A 19,443-nucleotide genomic window follows, 5' to 3' on the forward strand; every position below is an offset into this window, starting at 1 on the left:
TTTTATTTATTTTTTTTTTCATCTCCGTCTGTTTGGGGGCTTTTCTACTGTGGAAAGAAGTGCAGGGGAGCAGCACACAACTTAGAAACAACCAAACTAAGCAACATTTACACAAGGATCATCTAGATTTTATACAACAAATGTTTTGTCTTTAAACGCCACAAAACTATTGAGCTTAATCTGCTTAGAGCTAGAGCACTGCTTGTGTCAGGAGGAACAAAATGATACATTTCTTTTGCATAGTTTCTCATAAGGCACGTCGGCACTTGATTACACCTAAAGTAAGTCATCTCTTGTCCTGGAAGAACCATCTTCTGTAATTCCTCATTACATCGAACAGATTTCAAAAGGCAAATCAGGTCTCACTCGTTTCATATGTTGTTAACTGGGTCACTAGTGATCACACCAGCAGCACGCATCCACTCACTTGGTTTGGTAATAAGTGACAATAAGATCCTGGCGTTAATCTAGAAATTGTGCATATTCAGACATTCAGTTGTCATGCTGTAACCCTTCACGTGTATCAAATGTCTACACACAACGAATTGTGCAACAGGTAGGGGTTAAGCAAGTGAAAAGGCAATGTGAATCAGAATCAAAACAAGACTTTGCATAAAATACACGTCGTGGCAAGTGACTCTTTTTTTTTTTCAGTAACAAGGAAGAGGACTTGGATGCACAAACCCGAAATGTCCAATCATCAGTCATTCATCTTAAAATCATTTTCTCAAAATTAGTTCTTGTGTATCACCATTGCAGCAGAGAATGTCCAGGGAGTGTTCAGGTTCTGTTAACAGGCTGAAGGTCAAGTTCAGTGTCACTTTCAGATAGAAGGAAAACAGAGCTGGGCACGACACGAGGCCGACCGTCTCTAACCCAACTGGTCCTCGTACTGCTTCCGGAAGCAGTCTCCAGTAGGGAAGAAGTCCCAACATCTCTCCTGGTACATCTTCCACACAAACGACTCCTGGAGGGGCAAAAACAAACACATCTGATGGTTAAGTTGAGTTTATACATTTTTTAAGTGACCCCCCATCAATTTATATGTGCAAAAGGTCAAGTTATGGGAAGTATTACTATGACTACAGGGAGTACCACATCATTAAATATATAAAGTCATGATATAGTATCAGAAGAAGTCATTAAAAAGTTCCAGTATGTATAGTATGTCGAAAAAATTGAGGACATAGCATCTCTAATAAGGTCATAGTATAGCAAGTCATAGGTCATATTTAAGCATTTTGAATAAAGACATAAAAAAAAATTGTACAGCATGTCGAAAATTAAAGTCATAGTAAAGCATGTTGAAAAAAGTAATAAAAAAAAAAGGTCATAGTTTAGCATCTTGAATAAATGACAAAAATAGTGTAGCATGTCAAAAAAGTAATTAAAAATTCCAAAGCATAAGGTCATAGTAAAGCATGTAAGAGATTTCTTTTTAAGTCTTAGTACAGTAATCCATATATATGTCATGAAAAAGTCATAGCATAATTTGCCATAAAACAACAATCAGCACAATAGTATGCCAGAAATTATAACAAACTTCATAGTATATAATCTATGGTAAAACTGTCATAGAACATCTTACTAGTATGTCAGAAAAACTTCAAATAGTAAAATAGTAGTATGTCATAAAATGTCTTAAAAAGCTGAATTTGTTCTTTTAGCAGCTGGGAAGCTGAGTTTGATTTTCTTTCAGCTACATTTGTGACAATAATAATAATAAAAAATAGGTTTTATTAAGCACTTCCAGATCCTCGACACGCTTTACAAAGCCACTAAATTGAACAAAACAATCAAACAAACAGAAAAATGAACAGCATGCATATGAGATAAAAAGAACTTGAACCTCAGGTACACGACAATAACAAGTTAACATCAAAAAAAGTCGAAATGAACCCACGCATTGTTTCTTTCTCTCGCTAAGCTGCACTTATGCAACATAACAAGTGGGTTGAAATGCTGCTAAAGTAAAACGCACTGAAGTTCCTGACTGTAAGCTTCCTTTGGTGTCTTAAGATTGATCAGACATGAAGGGAAGCTAAAACATAAGTTTGGAACGTACCTGACCCGTGTGTTCCGTCTCATCTTTGTTAATCAGGTACATCAGGAAGAACCTGCACACAGGAGGAACATGAGGTGTGATCAGTGTCCACACTGTAAATCAGAAAGGCCTTTTTAACATTAGTGTGTCGCTGCACTCACAGGTAGTTAGCGAGGTTGTGCTCTTGTAAGGTGTGGGTTTCAAACCCGTGAGGCGTCCGGTCAAAGTAGTCATTCCCAATGCCACAGATGAAGCATTTGGTCTAAAAGAGGGATGAGAGGGGACGTTAACACTGACGAGTAACTCATTGATCGGACAGTTTTAGCTTCCTTAATTATCTCAGATACTATTATCTTACAGGAGATGATAAGTATTGTTGTAACTATGTTTCACTGACTTTTTAATTGAAACACCAAAATACAGAGGAAAACATTGTTATTTAACTCCTTTTCACTTTTAAAATCCCCACCCTTCTGTATCAATATATCTGATTCCTTGCTTCTCTGGACCCGATGTTTAGTCAGTTCAATCGTTTTCACACTGACCCACATCCACCAGGGATCGGGATCGTTTGAACCAAACAGCTCTCAACACAAAGAGTGAAAGCCTTTTGTGTCAGTATTTTCCTCCACATACATCTGCATACGGCTGAATGAAACACACTTTGTGGCTGAATTGTTCCGGGTCTCACCTCCATGTCCTCCTTCACCTGCTCCTGCTGGTCTCTGAGCTCACCAAAGGCATCAATGATCAAACCTGGAGGGGGGGGTGCAACAGTCGGGTCATATCACTGAGCATGACTCATGACACTTTAGTTGCTTTCGGATGCAGAACACAGATAAATGCCGTGACCAGGCAGAGATTGTGTACCTTGAATGATGGCCAGCAGGATGACAATGACAAAGAAGAAGAAGGTGATGTCGAACAGGATGCGGTAGAGCTCATAGGGGTCTCCGGCTGGGTCCTCCAACTCGTCTCCAATACCACCTCCAGCTCGCACGCCCACGTACATGTGGAACAAATAGCACTGCCAATAGAAAGAACAAGAAAGTAACTTGGTGCTTCTCTTGTAAGATGAAATCATGAGTATTTAAGTCATCCGTACTTTTTTCTGTGCTAGCTTTCATTTTCACTGTTCATTTCACAAAAACATCCCACTGGGTTTTGGATTATTGCAGAAAATAAGCTCGGTGGTAAACATGTTTATGATAGTTACACGTGTTGTTCAGCAAGATCCATCTTCACAAATCAAGACCACTTTTATGATTTCAGAAGCGTGAATGCGATCGCCAGAAGTAAAAAGTAATAAAAGAATAACGCCACGGTCGCATGAGCAGGAGTATACACAACTAGTCTGCTGGATGATGCTTCTTAATCTCATTTAGACACTTGTTGCCTTTTTAAACGACATAAAAGCCTTAAAATTCACAACGGGGGTGTGTGCTGATTATGTCGAGAACAAAACATTTAATTCTCTTAAGCTTGTGTTAGCCACAGACCAGTCTGAAGAAGCAAAGATTGCGGCTAATAAACTGTAAAGAAAAGTATTATACTTTGAAAATTCCTGAGAATGTTAAGCTGTTCTTTTAGAAGGAGAAAATAAATTAAATAAAACAGTTGGGAAGTAAATGATTTGTCATATTTCCATTTGCAAAAGCTGTGAATGATTTTGGTTTTGAAAATGAATCCTGAATAAAGGTCACTTATGAAAAATATGTTCCACCTCGTCTAGTATTCACCTTCTGCTTTCATACCGAGACGAAGGCCAGGAGACAAAGACGCTCGAGTCAATCAAATCACAGCCGAATCTCTTTCGACTCCAAACGTTTGCCCTCGCTAAAAGCTGCAGCCATGAGCAGTAGTTTTATATTTTCATGATTTTTCCCCTATATTAATATACTGTGTATGTGTGTGTCTGTGTATATATATATATATATATATATATATATATAAAAATAAACACACACAGTATATGAATAATATATGTATATATATATATATGTATTTATATATATATATGTATATATGAGGTGGCCGGGCATACCGTCATCATGTCGTCACACTTCATGTCGGGCTCGTCTTCGTCCTCGCTCTTATTGTAGAACTTCCTGAAGAAGTTGAAGGCCACCACGGTGTAGAGATAGACGACCACGGCCAGCAGACCCACTGTCAGCACAAGCTAGAAGGAGAGATAATTCATAGAAATACATTTAATTACTTACAAGCATTGAAACATTTCATTTGACCTATATTTATCCCCGTGACAATTTGAGGTAAGACTGGATGGAGCAGCAGCGCCTGTTCTTATTTAAATGTAGATTTTGAGACTAATTGCTCTTGCTTTAGTCAGATAAGTGAATCAACATTTCAATGTTGGTGCAGTTTTCCTCCATAAGGAACATGGGGCATAAAATAATGAAATATTCCCAGACCTCGACAACCGCACTGAGGATTTCAGGGTGACCATTGTCAGGATTCATTCCTATTATCCAATAGTTTCTACTAACTATCAACTGCTTATTTCTTTGAGGTGTCTATTTTAAATGGTGATTGATTACTTTAAGTTAAGTATTTAAACAGTTTCTATTGCAATTAGCTTACTTCTTTCATAGGTTTATTTCAGCCATTAAAGCTGCAGGTCATACTTCCCAGCTTGTCGTTTTTACACAGTAAATCTAAATCCATCTCATCTCTAATTTGTCTGGTAAAGATATATCTTTTTTATATTGCCCTTCACTATTTTTATTTCCACATAAAATAAGATCCCTTCACAGTTTTTCACTAAACCCCACCCCAAAATTGATTTCTATTAAATTCCATTCATTTATTTGCCAGGATGTTCATTTCTAGAGATCCTGTGAGCTGGAGGACTGAGAATCTCATAGATGCACATTTTCTATTTCTAATCCTTTTTTACAGAAGAGTATTGATCTGATGATCTGGTCCTTTTGCCCCAATAATGTATCACAGACGATATGCAGATTATCAGCAGTAGAAGATTTCACCTCATTCCTCTAAACTTCAAGTAAACAATTCAAACCCTACAAAAAATGTTCCTTAATTTGAAAGCTTTCTAGTTCTGAGTAAAAGCTCAGAAAAAGTGGAGATGTTCTTATCTGTACTCTGCCTCCCTCTGCTGGTTGAACTACGTACCTGCTTGCCGTTGTGAGTGACGGATGACAGGATGGTACGAAGGGTCTTGAAGCCCATGGCGATGTCCAGCAGATGGGCCGCAAAGAAGAAGTTGTTGAAGTGTCCGAAAATGGACATGGTGGCGTACCAGATCAGATACAGGAAGTACTACAGGAAAAGAAAGGCCCTTCATTAGTGACAACATTGTTTGCATATTTTTCCTTGTGCATGTACAAAATGTTATAGTTTAATTTGGCTTACTATTGTGACACACAGTGTTGTTTCAAATTCTTATTTTAATTTCTAGCAAACTGGTCTCTGAACACATCGTATATTCTGTGTATGAAAAATGTGACAAAATAAAAATCACATCCAAGCTGTTTGCTGGGTGTCTATCCTATTAGAGTTGTGTTTAACTAAACTTGTCCTCTCTAACCAGTTAAGCTGAAGGTTAACATTGCACTCCATTTACACAAGAACTACCAATAGACTTAACCATTTGCATATTCCTATTTAAAAGGCTATTCTTTGTCTGCTTCCATTTTACCGATGGAAAAAGAGATTATTATTATTATCATAATTCATCTCAATGAGACTCTCCTGGTTTAATAAAGTTTAAATTAAAAATGAATAAATAAAAGAAATGCTATTGAATGTAATTTAGAGTCAACTCTGTTTTATAGCTTCCTTCATTTTTTCCATTTCATTTCCCCTCCAGCATCAATACAAACGCCTTTAGTACAAAATAAATAAACTTACATTGTCGGTCAGAACTACGCCCATTTTCCAGATGTGGTACTTTGTGTCGATGGAGCTCAACCTGCCCACAAGAAAACAAAATGTTGAATCACACTAGCAACATTGCTGTACAGCTGACATTCTAGCATCAAAATAAAATTGCTTATGAGGATTATACAGTGTTAGTTAGTCAGGTTTGCTATAGATCTGGTTTATTTTGAGCAAGAGACATTTCAATCATTCTATCCAAGACATGTGGATTATCATTAAAAATGAGGAGATACAGGATGTTCAAACTCAGGGGTTGATTTTTTAAACTTGTCCATCCAACAGCGGCAGTATTTATGCATTAACGTCGGTGATGGCCAAATGTTCAGGCTTGAGTCAAGCTTTAATTTAAAAACCCTTTAAATACAATTTAAACAACCCATTCAGGCAAAGATACTGCTGTGCATTTTCAGTGGTTGTAAAAAGGTAAAATAAGAGTTGAGTTCTCACCAGGAGACGAGGGAAGCTTCCTTCTCTTCCGTCTCCACTGTGGGGTCAAAGTCCAGAGCGCTCTTATCCAGGCCTAAGAGCTCAGCGATGCGTTCAGCTCCATAAAGGTCGCCGTATTTGTTAATCACCTACACATTCAGAGGGGGCACAGGAGAGATCAGCTTCAGCACTTAACACCACGCTGTGAGAAAGAAGTAGTTTATTTTAGGGACGATGCAGCAACGCAGGATGCTCTAGGGTCTGTAACACACATATCAATATTATGTAATGTAAACAACTACTGAAAACTGCACTGAAACCACAAGCCTCTTATATTACAACAAGTATCCTCCAGGAATCCATACTGGAACACATTATATGATAATCCAGATTGACAGAAACAATATTACAACACAGTACAATTTAAACACAGAAAAAGAGAAAAAATCTAAACAGAAAACAAACAACCAGACAACAGACAGACACATCCAAGAATGGAGTAGTTTGTTATCATGATTTTAAAGTGGCAGTCTGTAACATTTTCATCTATTTAATTGTATTTTAAGTTACTATCTATCAAAGAGTGAGTTAAAACAATGGTGATTGATCACATGACCCACTAATGAAAGTGCTTACTTTGCCCAGAAGTAGGATCTCCGTGTCTGTGGCGACATTCCCACGCAAAATTCTAAATTAGTGAGGCTTTCTCCGTCAGTCAGCAGCGGTTGGTCTGCCCAGGTGGAGCTACTCACGGAGGTATGCTGCGTTTCATTGCAAGTGGAAATCGGTAACTTCCAACTGCTGAGTCAGGCTCCCTCTAGTATAAAGTGTTTGACCAGGTACATTTCATTACTGCTGACTCACAATGGAGGATCAACAGGCAGAGAAAGAAGAACATTCAACTTCCAGTCCCAAGAAAAAGAAACAACAAACGAATGGAAGTGAAGAAGGGCAACGTGTCTCAAATCTTACAGATTGCCACTTTAATTTAGCCTATAGGGACATTTCTGTGTAAGTGTAAAAGCAGTTTTCCCAAACGTATTGTTTGCGTGCGTGCTTTGTACAAATCATTGCTAGAATCCCTCAAAGCCGACAGTGTTGTAACTTTGACCTGAAATTCTTCTTACACACTCACCTTGCGTTTGATAAACTTGTCCCAATAGTTGTTGGGGAAAGAGCTGCAATAGAAAGTAGAGATGAGACTCAGCTGTGGTAATACAAACATTTTGATAAAACACATCTCTGGTAGAGGATAGGTGTAAACAAGGATAGGTGTAAACAAGGATAGGTGTGAACAAGGATAGGTGTGAACAAGGCCAGACGTGAACAAGGCCAGGTGTGAACAAGGATAGGTGTGAACAAGGATAGGTGTGAACAAGGCCAGATGTGAACAAGGCCAGGTGTGAACAAGGATAGGTGTGAACAAGGATAGGTGTAAACAAGGCCAGGTGTGAACAAGGCCAGGTGTGAACAAGGATAGGTGTGAACAAGGCCAGACGTGAACAAGGCCAGGTGTGAACAAGGATAGGTGTAAACAAGGATAGGTGTGAACAAGGATAGGTGTGAACAAGGCCAGACGTGAACAAGGCCAGGTGTGAACAAGGATAGGTGTAAACAAGGATAGGTGTGAACAAGGATAGGTGTGAACAAGGCCAGACGTGAACAAGGCCAGGTGTGAACAAGGATAGGTGTGAACAAGGATAGGTGTAAACAAGGCCAGGTGTGAACAAGGATAGGTGTGAACAAGGATAGGTGTGAACAAGGCCAGATGTGAACAAGGCCAGGTGTGAACAAGGCCGGGTGTGAACAAGGATAGGTGTGAACAAGGCCAGGTGTGAACAAGGCCAGGTGTGAACAAGGCCAGGTGTGAACAAGGATAGGTGTGAACAAGGCCAGATGTGAACAAGGCCAGGTGTGAACAAGGCCGGGTGTGAACAAGGATAGGTGTGAACAAGGATAGGTGTGAACAAGGCCAGTGACTCACGGGGTGTTGATGACGAGTCGATCCCACTGGCCCTTGATGTCCTCGTCAGAAGGCTGCTCCGTGATGTAGAGGCCATCAAATTCAAGCTTTCTGGCAATCTCCTTCTCCCTCTTAAACACTACCAAAGGAACCTAAAAGGCACAATATTAAGACGGATAGCTTACACAAGGGGGACATCAGCAAAGAAATGATCTTCAGCTCAGTGAACAGTCTGTTGAAGTATTAACAGTAAGCTAAACCTCCCTACCTTCAGACAGTAGTACCCGAACAAACAGACGAGTGAGATTACAGTGTGGAATATAGCCAGGAAGCGCAGGGTTGGTAACATGTAGCCGCTGCTCTCCTGCAGGACAAACTCATCCATGTCAAAGAATGTGTCCATGCCATCATCTTCCTCGCCATCCCAGGTCTTTTCCTCATCTATTTCTTCATCATTTTCACCAGTGACCTGAAGAGCAAAGAGTATATATCACTGTATAATCTGTATTATTTGGTAAAAAAAAGAAAGAAAGTATCTTAAGTGCTGCTTTTCCCACGACACATTAGTTTCCAGTTTTGGTTTGACTCTGTCATTGCCTGTGATCATCACATTGAATTCAAGGTGTTCAGAGAATGATTTCAGTGATCCGGCAGGATATTTTTCAATGGGATATTTTGTTATTTGTTGATACCCTAGTCTTCTGAAATGGTCTAAAAATAACCAACTGTTTTCCCCAATGCATCCAACTGCTTCTACCGAACAGTAGTAGAAGAAGAAGTTTGCATTTTGTTTTCCAATTTTCATTTGGATGGAAACCTGACTTACCTTGTAGAAGAGAAGGATGAAGTTGATGGCAAAACAGACAAACAGAGCCAGGAAACGCAGGTTGTAGAAGTTACGAGCCAGGTAGTTCTGGAAGAGAAAGATCAACTGTGAGTCCATATTCCATATTTTGGAAACAATTTATAGACAATAGACAACAAGGAATGAGAGTTGAATCAAACAATATTGAGGAAAGATATTTTGAAACTATTTAACTAGTAGAAAGAGAGCTCACCAGCATCTTGTTCAGGTAGACATCCAGGACAGCAACGATTCTCAACATGAAGGCTGGTGTCGCCTCTTTAGGCTGACTCAATCTGGTCTTGGGCTTCTCCTCTGCCACTGGCTCCTTGGCCTCCTCCTCCTTCTTTGGCTTGTCCTCCTTCTCCTGGTTCTCTGTGCTGTATTCAAAACAGTTTGTGTTTTATTTTGTATTGTGATAATTAATTTTCCTCTCACTTCATTTTACTCACTCTGCTTTCTCTGATTCGCTCTCGGGGGTTTCAACAGGCGTGGCTGCAGCTTTCTACAGGAGGAGTATTATAAGTTCATGAGCTAAGAGACGGCATGAAAGTGATAATGAAAAGCATATTTCTACAAGGTTAACAAAAAAAAAAAAGATTTCAAGTTTTTGAGTTTGCGATGACAAACCTTCTTTTGCTCAGCAGAGGAGATCTCAGTCAACTCAGAAACATCACCCAGGCCCGGCTCCACGTGTTTTCCTCCTTCCCTCTTAGGATTCGACAGCATCTCCAACATCGCGTCCACCTCTATGTCGCCTGCTGGCGCCATGGCTGTATCTAAGCTTCTTGATGATTCTATGGCCTCCACTTTCTCTCCTTCAATCACATCTCCGTGGATACCGAACTGGGTTGGGTCAGGCATGTTTCCGAGGATGTCCGTCACCTTTATGTTCTTTGCTCCCTCAACCAGGCCGCCGCCAAACATGGAGGACCAGATGACGTGGAAGAACCCAAAGACAAGGCCGTAGATTCCCTTAAAGAAGCCGGTGAAGAGCATCCAGAAGAAGGAAAAGAAGCCGGTGATAATCTCCCTGATGCTCAGCTTCTTGATTTGCTTGACCCGCTTGCGCACATTTTTAACAGAAAACATTTGGCGGACATGGCCTATCTTCTTCTTGACTGAGCGGCATGCAGTGGTGAAGGCTGAGGCAGCCTCCTGGGCCTCAGCCTCTTCCTCTGCAGCCAACTCGTCCAGGATACTGTGCACCTCCTCCTCTTCGTCCTCCTCGGGCTGTTCTACCACATCTGGCTCTGAGATCTGTGAGGCGAGCTGCATCTCAAAAATGGTGTCCTCGCAGAAATTCACAAACATCTCCATCTTCTCGCTCTCCGTGCCCTCGTTGACCACGTCGAAGATGAACTGACGCTTGGACTCTTTGACCTGCGGCTTCTCCCACTGCTCACGGCTCGACTCGCTGATCTCAAAGTACACCCTCTCAATGCGCTTCGCGCTGCCCATGATCTCGATACGACCCAGATAAGGCTCAAAGTAGCTGAGTACACTTTCTGCCAGGTCTAAGAAGGTGGCAAGTCTGGAGTCGTGTGGCATGTGTTCGGACAGGTTGGTCAGCAGCACCGCCACGTTGAAGCCGATATCTTTGGCCGGCTCGTGGAAGCGCTCCACAAACTCCTTGTAATTGAACATGTCATTCTCATCGGTCTCCGCACACGAGAGGAGGAATTCAATCTCAGACTGGATGTACTGCATCTGGCTCTCCATGGACTTCTGGAACTCCTTCTTTGAAATAATGCCTTTACACTCGGGGTCATACTCTCTGAAGTTGTCGGAGGAAGTCAGGTCCTTCAGTTTGAGGAACATATCGAAGAACTTGAGGATCATCTCCACATTGTTAGACGACTCCACCAGCGTGTCAACCATCTGCTTTCCAATTGTTCCGTTCACCACATTACCTAATAATACACAAACACAATGCATCACATGACTTGTACTTATATATATATATATATATATATATATATGTTCAGTCAATGCATGACAGCTTCAGGTTCTTACCCTCTAGCAGAGACAGCAACATGACAATCATGTCCTTCTGTAAATCCATCAGCTCCTTCAACAGCTCAATCTGACTGGAATCCTACAAGTAGATTTGACTTTTGTTAAAGTGTTTCTCTGGAGTTTTCCAAAGCAGAAAGAAAGCAAAGTGATTTAGACTCCATCTATAGGAGGGGCTACAATAAGGGTAAGGATTGGATTAAGTGCAGGACTTGGACTTTGTGTTAACATCAATGATGCTTTAATTTGATGGACAACATTTTTAATATTGTGCCTGCCATCAAAAAAAGGTCTGCAGGAGTGCACTACTGTTTTTTTATTTTTTGTCTTGTTTTCTTGTGTTGCATATGGGCTACAACTGCATTTCATTTTTCAGTAAATCCCTGAATCCTCGAATGAATGCTTTAACTAACAGATGAGGCTCAATAAAAGTTATATAAATGTATCAAATTACAAACCTATATTTTTATTGTGTCTATGCTTTAACACAGTGGGCACATCAAGGCATACAAGACACATTTTAGGGGTCACAAGATGATTAAAGGAATAAGAAAGAAAAGAGTTCTTCTGTTTTTCTCTCACCTTTGTTTAATCTTCGCCAAGCCTTTTTATTAAATGTATTTCAGGAGAGATTTGCTTGTTTTATTTGTATTCTCTCAGGCTGAACATCATTTTTTGTTCCAAAGGAAATACTCAGAAGACTAACATAATTAAAAAGTGTATTGTACCTGAGACAGTTTCATTTGCATGTTGGCAAATACATGCAAGAAGCCCACAACTGCATCCCACAGTCTGCTGTGAGCTAAACTCTGCTGGTTCCCAATACAAGGGCCCTGTAGGCAAGAGGTGGTGGGGAGGAGGAAAAAACACATAATGAAGGTTTTGATTTTAGACTTTACATTGTGGATTTAAAAGTGTTGAATGAGGGATCAGCTTCTCACCTGAATATACTCAGTCAGAGAGTTGAATATCTGCTTGGCAACAGATAAAGCTTTGGAGAAGTTGAATTTCCCAGTCTCGTCAATGACATCTTTACCAGAATAGTACCAGTAGAAGTCACTTATAGATTCCTAGAGAGCAGGATCACATTGGTAGATAATGGAAATTATGGCACAAGTAATAGTGTGTGTACATTTTGTGTGTGTGTGTGTTTTACACACCTGAAGACGGAGCAGATAGTCCACAGTGCTGATAATGATGTTGACTGTGGTTGTGTTTCCAGTTTGAGTTCTCAGGAAGTTCTGGAAATCTGACGGAAAGAAATATTTTCTCATCCATGTCCTTTCCTTCTCTTGTGGATCACTTTGCCATCACGGCAACAAAGGAAAGCTCCAGTTTTCCGATGAAGATACTTTCAAATAAGCACACATGCGACCTCACCTCCATTGTGCCCCTCGCACAGAAGTTGCAAAAACCGAAACAGATCTTTCGTAAACTCATCATTCTGTAGCACCTTGGAACCTTAAAAGAAAACACATCTTGTTGAATGCAAACATGACGCTACACAAACAATGTAAGTATTCATGTGTTCAACATGAGAAGGTCATATAACATGTGAAAAACCCTTCAGAAGCAATTAATGAGGCAAGCAGGTTTCATGTTCAAAACATGTTTGAAGTCCAGGGCCTTTAGATTGCAGCTTCAAAACTGAATCCAAAATGCTTTTTTGTAAAAAATGCTCAACAAGTAACAACAATAAAACACTTGGACATTTCCATAAGCTGGAGGAAGCCTGATAACTTTCACATGTAGGCGGAGATTGAGCCTGATGAAGGATGTCATCTCAAGAAAAAACGGACACAAGTGATTACATCATTCTCTTTAAAAATCAACCAGATAATCCAGCCAACCGAGCTAAACAATGCAGATAAAACCATGTGAAAGTTAGACACCTGTATGGAAACCAGCTTTGTGAAATAGGCCCCAAATCCAAAGCAAGACAAAGCTTTGCTTAGGCTGCGGAAGAGTCCACAAACCTTCAGTCAAACCCTTGAACGGTGGCACTGATAGCCTTAGAACAACAGATTTGAGCATCGGTAATAGGATTTGCATTAGTGAGTGGTGACATGAAGGGAATGGGAACAAATAACACACAAAAAGACAGGCAATGGATTCTTAAAGATCCATTTTCTGTGTACACTCTGCATGCAGTCTGTCCCTGCAGACGTCTGGGGGAGGGAGAGGTACCAAATAATGCAGGGAGTATGAACCACAGATATGGATAAGAGACATTCAGGGTGGAAGCATAGCCATATCAGGATGATCTAAATTTGCTATTTACCCCGCTGATTGTTGACTGCCATCGATGTTTTTTATTTTTTTTAAATGTCAGGAAGGAGACAAACAATACACGAAGACATAAGCAAAAAGAGAGGACATTGAGTTACAATACAAAGAATTATGAATATAGGCTACGAGTGAAAAACAAAGTCATGCAGTTAAAAAGAATCGTTTTTAGACGGCAGGAAATCATAGGCCTGGGTTGTGTCTATGTTGTATCCAAAGAAATGAGTACCAAATAAGAATTAAGTCATAACAGGAACGGAGACACGAGTAGTAACACTGAACTAAACACAGAACTCGGTGGAAATGTTTAGCAGAGGACTGAATGATGAAAAGACGGACATAGTTTGATGTGAAGAGTGTTTGTGCTGAAAGTTGGAGAGGGGTTTGATTAAATGCTGGACCATGTCCTCTAAGACCAAGAAGTTGCGTACAGTTAACAACAACTCACAGACCACTGCTCTAAACTAGATGACAGGATACATACATACTTCATTATCATTACGATTAACTTCATACTCATTGTTCTACTGCAAAAAGAAGTAAAAGACAAACACACTGCTGACTTACGTGGAATCAAGACTGTAGAGCAAGCGGCAAACAAGTTGTCTTAATCAAAATTCACATTGATAGCAATGTCATTTTGACTGTTTCATCGACACAGAAACGACTAATTAGCTTCTAGCATTCATCAACAGCTTTGACATGGTTCAGCATTAGTTTAGTGGAGAGAAGAGGGGTCTTTTGTAGTTTTCTAATCCAGAGTAAAAACAGGTGCTTCGACAGCAGCAATCTACTGAACTTCACGAAAAATAACGGTCAAAAATGTGATGCTCAGCAGACTGGAGAATCAAACGGCCCATTCAATAAGACTGCTTTTAACTTACTTGAACCTTCCTCTGTCACCATGCCGAGTCCTTCTGCTTTGTTCTGCCTCTCAAATGCATTCAAGTCCAAGACACTAGGGAAAGAACTCAAGAGTAAAAATGGAGCACTTGATGTCTGCACAGAAATGCCCTTTTTTGCGGGATGCAGATAGTAGAAGTAAACAGTACCTGCAAGACTGCATTAGTCCTGAGAGACTCTTGAAAAAGCCTGCATCTCTTTTCTCTTTCAGATAATCGAGCATTTTCTGGGAGAAAAGATGAAATGCATTTAACATCCAAAACAACCATCAAAAACGTGCTACTCCCATGTAGGCTCTGAATATATTGTGTGTCTATAAGTTGATGGATGGATGGAATACATAAATGATAATAAATAGGACAAGGGTGTTAGATATTTGAGCTGCCTCATCTGACCTGCTGAACTTGCACATTCCCTCCATTTAAAATGGAGATTCCCAGTTTGAGGGTGCAGGTCACCATGGGGCCCAGACGGCCTGATGAAAAAGCATAAGATAAAAGCTGCAAGTCAACAACATAGAGAAGAGAAGCAGGTTTAATAAAGAATAAATCACCGCAGCGTGTCATTGGCTATCGGCTGAAAACAGCAGAAAGGTTAACTTACAAATGTTTCCGTTAAAACAAAATATAACGATCGGCTCATCCGTTACCTTTACTGGCACTGATCATCTGTAGCACCATCTCTGCGGCACCACGGGCATGCAGCCTCGCCTGCTGATACAGGATCTTCTGCTTCTCCATTTCTTTTTCCTGAGGAGAAACTTACAGCCGTCATCATCAACAACACAAACTCTATTGTACCCGATTTGAAGTATTTGCAGGTCACAGAGTTTTGGTAAGATATTTCTATAAGGGAGTTATTTTAAGAAAGCCATTTTTAACGTGATCTCTGCCTGAATGAGAGCATACCTCGAAAGTTTTTTCTTTCCCTTCTTCTTCTTCCTCTTCCTCATCATCCTCTGCACAACTCTGGAGACACAAAGGTCAACATTCATGTCATCAGAATTATTTCTACAATAAAAGAACAACCATTACAAACTACATTTAAATGTATTAAGGGCCATTACCTTTGCCATCATGTCTGCATACGCAATATATAAAGGATCTTCTTCCAAGTGACTGAAAAGAAGTGAAGTTGCAATTGATCAACAACAGATTAAAAAGGTACTGTTGTATTTCATACTACATGCAGCAAGAGCACCCGTAACTCTCTTTATGAAAAAATCTAAATATTACATCCCCATTGCATAAAACATCTATAGAATATATGTATCACTGTTGAGTCAATTGAGAATCCTGATACAACCTATTAATGACAACAACAAAAAAGCTAAAAGTATCTTATTTAGAATGAACCACAAATACATTAAAAGAGTTAAAGGTTCTTTCTCCCAACTTGGTCCGTCAAGAAGACAAATTGGATGAATACATGCTTACTGTAACTTAGACTAGACTCATGTTTAGCTGTTCACTCTCACCTTCTCTCTGTCAGAGCGTTGTGGCTGAAGTGGAGGATGAGTTGGTGGAGAGGGTCAGGTTGGATCTCAGCCACCTCCTCTTCCTCCTCCTCCACAATTTTCATAGGGGTTTTCTGCACGAGTCCACAGGGGTGAACCATTAGTTCTGCCCAAATCTCATCTGATCAATAACCATCCTGCTCATGAAAAATCTTCTTGTCTTTTTTTTTTATCCTCACAAACCCACTTACAATTGTTCCCATTCACACATTTGTCAAGAACACTGAAATGAGTCAGTGACATTCAACTAGCACTGGCATGCAGATTAGTATCTGGTGATCTTGTCCTGGTGATCCGTGGTGAGGACAGGGCGAGGAAGTTAAGAGTGGTGAAGATGGACAGCGTTGGAACAAGTTTTCAGATACATGCATGTTACAGCAAACAGATGCAAGCAGTAAGCCATTTGGTGATATGAATTTGAATATGAATGAAGAATGGCCCTGACACTATCGAAGCCTGACGAAGGAGGACTACGAAAATCTCCATGAGTCCAAAATAAGCGGACAGAATGACAACAAAACTGAGACAAAATGTTTTTTTTCCCCAAAAGGGAAGCTACCGTATCCAAAGCTGCACTTAAATCTTATTCAATGGCACGGTTTAGGGTCTTGATGAATTTGCTGCACATCTACGTACAAAGATCTAATGAAATGTGATCTTCACATGACTACGCAAGCATGCCACGGACGTCACGGCCACAGAACGCACTGTAACGTCACACTCACACTACAGACTTACAGGGCACAGGGAAAAAGACAACTGATGGGTTGGATCCAGATCTGACAGCCAAACAGCTAGTGACTCCTAGTGAAAGGCCCTCCTTACCACTGCTGTCAGAAAGGCATAGCCTGCTTTCCTAGAGCTGTGAGCGCCGGAGCTGGCCCTGTGTCTCCTGAGTTGGTCATGCAGTCTCTGACCCCTGACGGATCTTTGTTTGAAGGTTTTTGCACGCCTAGAGCGAGGGCCACCCCTGGGTGCTTTGGGCGAGGTCCCCACACGGACGCGTTCCCAAGGCTCGACGGGCACGGAGCTAAAGAAGCATTCGGCAGACAGGACTGGCAGAGGGGTGCCAACGCAGGGCACACGGGGCAAGGGCAAGGCGAGCCCAGTACTTACTGCCAGATCCTGAACTAGCTTCTCCTCAAAGGAGTACTCCTCTGCCTCTATCCAAAGTCTTTGATAGGCCGGGATGAAGAAGTTGATAGCGCGATGCCTGGGGAGGGGGGAGGTATGAAGGGGAGTGGGGAGGGAGGTACATTGGCATTAGGGTGGGTTCTGGTGAGTTCGTGGAGGAGACAGGAAGGAGAGATGTAGGGGGAGGAAGGGGTTATAGGAAGTGCATTTCAGGCAGGGTGGTGATTGGTCAATGTGGGACCCACTGGCTTTTCTGACTGGTCACGTTTGATCTCTCTCTAAAAAAAAAAACCATCCATCAGGTTGTAAAATTCGTCAGAGGAGCATGCACATTTTTAGGGGAGATATGCAGTTTTCCAAAAAATGTGTGCATCAACAATTTCTTTCTTGCAAATATTAGATTTACATCACAAATTAAACCCAACAAAGATGCACATATGTGTTGTAAAACTGCCCAACTTTTGAAAAAATGTCGATGAAAAACAAATCTTTAAATCACCATAAGAGCAGGAAGCAAAATAACGTTAAACAACTTCTATATTATATATAACTGTAATCAAGCGTAGTTTTGTAAACCATGTAGCCAACGAATGAAAGTCAAAATTGTATTCAATAGATTTTTGTTTTCTTCTACTTTCCTTTCTTCATTCCTTCCTTCAGGGTACACCTGAAATGAGACAAAGGCCTGCAGCTCGCAGTGTGTTTCGACTTTCCAAATACGTTTGTTTCAGTCAATTCTTGGGTTCATTCTAGCTGACCAATCAGAATCAACAGTGAAGAAACAATTGGTTCCTAGGCAGAGATCGGTCCACAGCCTGGTGGATGAAGGGGGGGTTGAACAGATGAAGCATTCGCCCTGTAGTTTCACTTTACCGTCAGCAGGGAGAACAGGCGGTCAAAGCTGGAGGCTTTGAATGCCCTTTCCAGCCAAACCTCCCGATAGCCATTCAGGAAGTAATTATTATTTTTGTATCTGAGGGAGGATGAGGTAGTGTTATGCAAGAAAACAACACAGAGGAGAGAATGTCATTAGGAAGATGATGGGCACACAATCAAGAAAGAAAATGCCCCTTCACCCCACGATTACTTGATGATTGCCTGTTATGTACGGTTAGATTGAAACAAAGCAATGTCTTAATTGGGTTTTTATGTCAATATGAAATTATTGACATTGTAAATCAGTTCCACAGGCGAGACAGGTGTAAAAGAGTCACCTCGGTAGATTGTAGAGTGGAGCCATGCGGAAACACGCCACCACAGCACGCTTACGCTGTTTGGAGAGCAGCTTATGCCGGATGCTCTTCTTATTTCTCAGAGGCTGCTCCACCTGAGGGGTGAAGAAACAACAGTGAAACAAAAAGTTTTATAGTGACAAAAGATACATGCTTTGCACTGTTTTATCCAAAAAGAGTTATTGCGACAACAATAATTGGTTACTTTTTCAAGAGACTTGAATTGCTTGCGGCGTCTAACCAACAGTCCCAGACCCAAATATATTACAAATAAAACACAGAAAAAAGCAAATAAAGATGAAAGATGTGAGAAGATAAAACAAGTGAATCTTTGTGAGACACTGTTTTTTTTAGTAATGACCGCCCTAACTAAGTGATTATCAAAACTGTGGTCTATTAATTAAAGGTGCTTTTTGTGGGTAAACATCTGTTTTTATGACTGAAGAGCGATACCACATAAGCTTATCTTTCACTTACTGTGATGTATCATAAGAACTGTGTTATCTACCTGCTCCAGGTGGAAGACTGCAGCAGAGATGCTCTGCACTCGGTCCACTGTGTGTTCAGAGTTTGCAGGTTCCTCTCTCTTTACCACGACGTCCTGGTACAGGTTCAGCTGCCACTGGACCGCTGGGTCATCAGACTATGCCGTCATAAAAACACAAAACAATAAATAAACAGCAGCATTATACTTACGTTACCCAAGTGCTCTTGATACTTGAATTACAACTATACAGAACATCATGTCACCTTGTCCTGAAGATGGAAATTCTGACGCAGATGCTCCTTCACCTCATCATCTGTGTCTTTCTGTGAAAGGAAGGGTATTCATAACAGAAAAAAAACATTAATGATAATCCATAATTAATGCCCTATTGCTTGAACACTTTACCAGTAAATAGTCAAGGTGTTTATGTGCATAAAAATGAATCACATTGAACTATATTAGACATTTTATGTTGGTAAAGAGCTTTACGTTGCATCAGTATGATACTCTGCCTTACACATTTTCAGCTCCATTTGGATGAAGTCTGAAATGCAAAGACAGACTATACACGGTAGAATGTAGGTCAAACTTTATGAACATCTAATGATTAACTTTCTTAGAAGCCCAACTTCCAACTTCATTAATATTGTCTATCAGAAAATCAAATTATG

General features: G+C 40.6%; 1 protein-coding gene across 1 annotated transcript in view; it reads right to left on the minus strand.

Annotated features, from left to right (window-relative positions):
- Positions 1-828: 828 nt before the first annotated feature.
- ryr3 (ryanodine receptor 3) overlaps positions 829-19,443 on the minus strand; it is a gene marked incomplete at its 5' end in the record, with an annotated part of 98,360 nt that continues 79,745 nt past the window's right edge. The window contains 32 exon segments of the mRNA XM_084031277.1: positions 829-967; positions 2,066-2,117; positions 2,206-2,306; positions 2,736-2,800; positions 2,915-3,071; positions 4,089-4,223; positions 5,198-5,344; positions 5,936-5,996; positions 6,413-6,540; positions 7,527-7,569; positions 8,376-8,506; positions 8,623-8,823; positions 9,181-9,267; positions 9,413-9,578; positions 9,651-9,703; positions 9,829-11,111; positions 11,215-11,296; positions 11,943-12,047; positions 12,156-12,284; positions 12,375-12,463; positions 12,595-12,675; positions 14,385-14,458; positions 14,553-14,629; positions 14,799-14,878; positions 15,053-15,152; positions 15,312-15,371; positions 15,470-15,521; positions 15,881-15,993; positions 17,036-17,132; positions 18,268-18,380; positions 18,794-18,928; positions 19,036-19,095. Coding sequence (XP_083887403.1) covers positions 872-967; positions 2,066-2,117; positions 2,206-2,306; positions 2,736-2,800; positions 2,915-3,071; positions 4,089-4,223; positions 5,198-5,344; positions 5,936-5,996; positions 6,413-6,540; positions 7,527-7,569; positions 8,376-8,506; positions 8,623-8,823; positions 9,181-9,267; positions 9,413-9,578; positions 9,651-9,703; positions 9,829-11,111; positions 11,215-11,296; positions 11,943-12,047; positions 12,156-12,284; positions 12,375-12,463; positions 12,595-12,675; positions 14,385-14,458; positions 14,553-14,629; positions 14,799-14,878; positions 15,053-15,152; positions 15,312-15,371; positions 15,470-15,521; positions 15,881-15,993; positions 17,036-17,132; positions 18,268-18,380; positions 18,794-18,928; positions 19,036-19,095 — 4,353 coding nt within the window. The 3' untranslated portion in view covers positions 829-871.

Source organism: Eutrigla gurnardus, assembly GCF_963514095.1.
Source record: "Eutrigla gurnardus genome assembly, chromosome: 16".
Taxonomy (NCBI): Eukaryota; Metazoa; Chordata; class Actinopteri; order Perciformes; family Triglidae; genus Eutrigla; species Eutrigla gurnardus.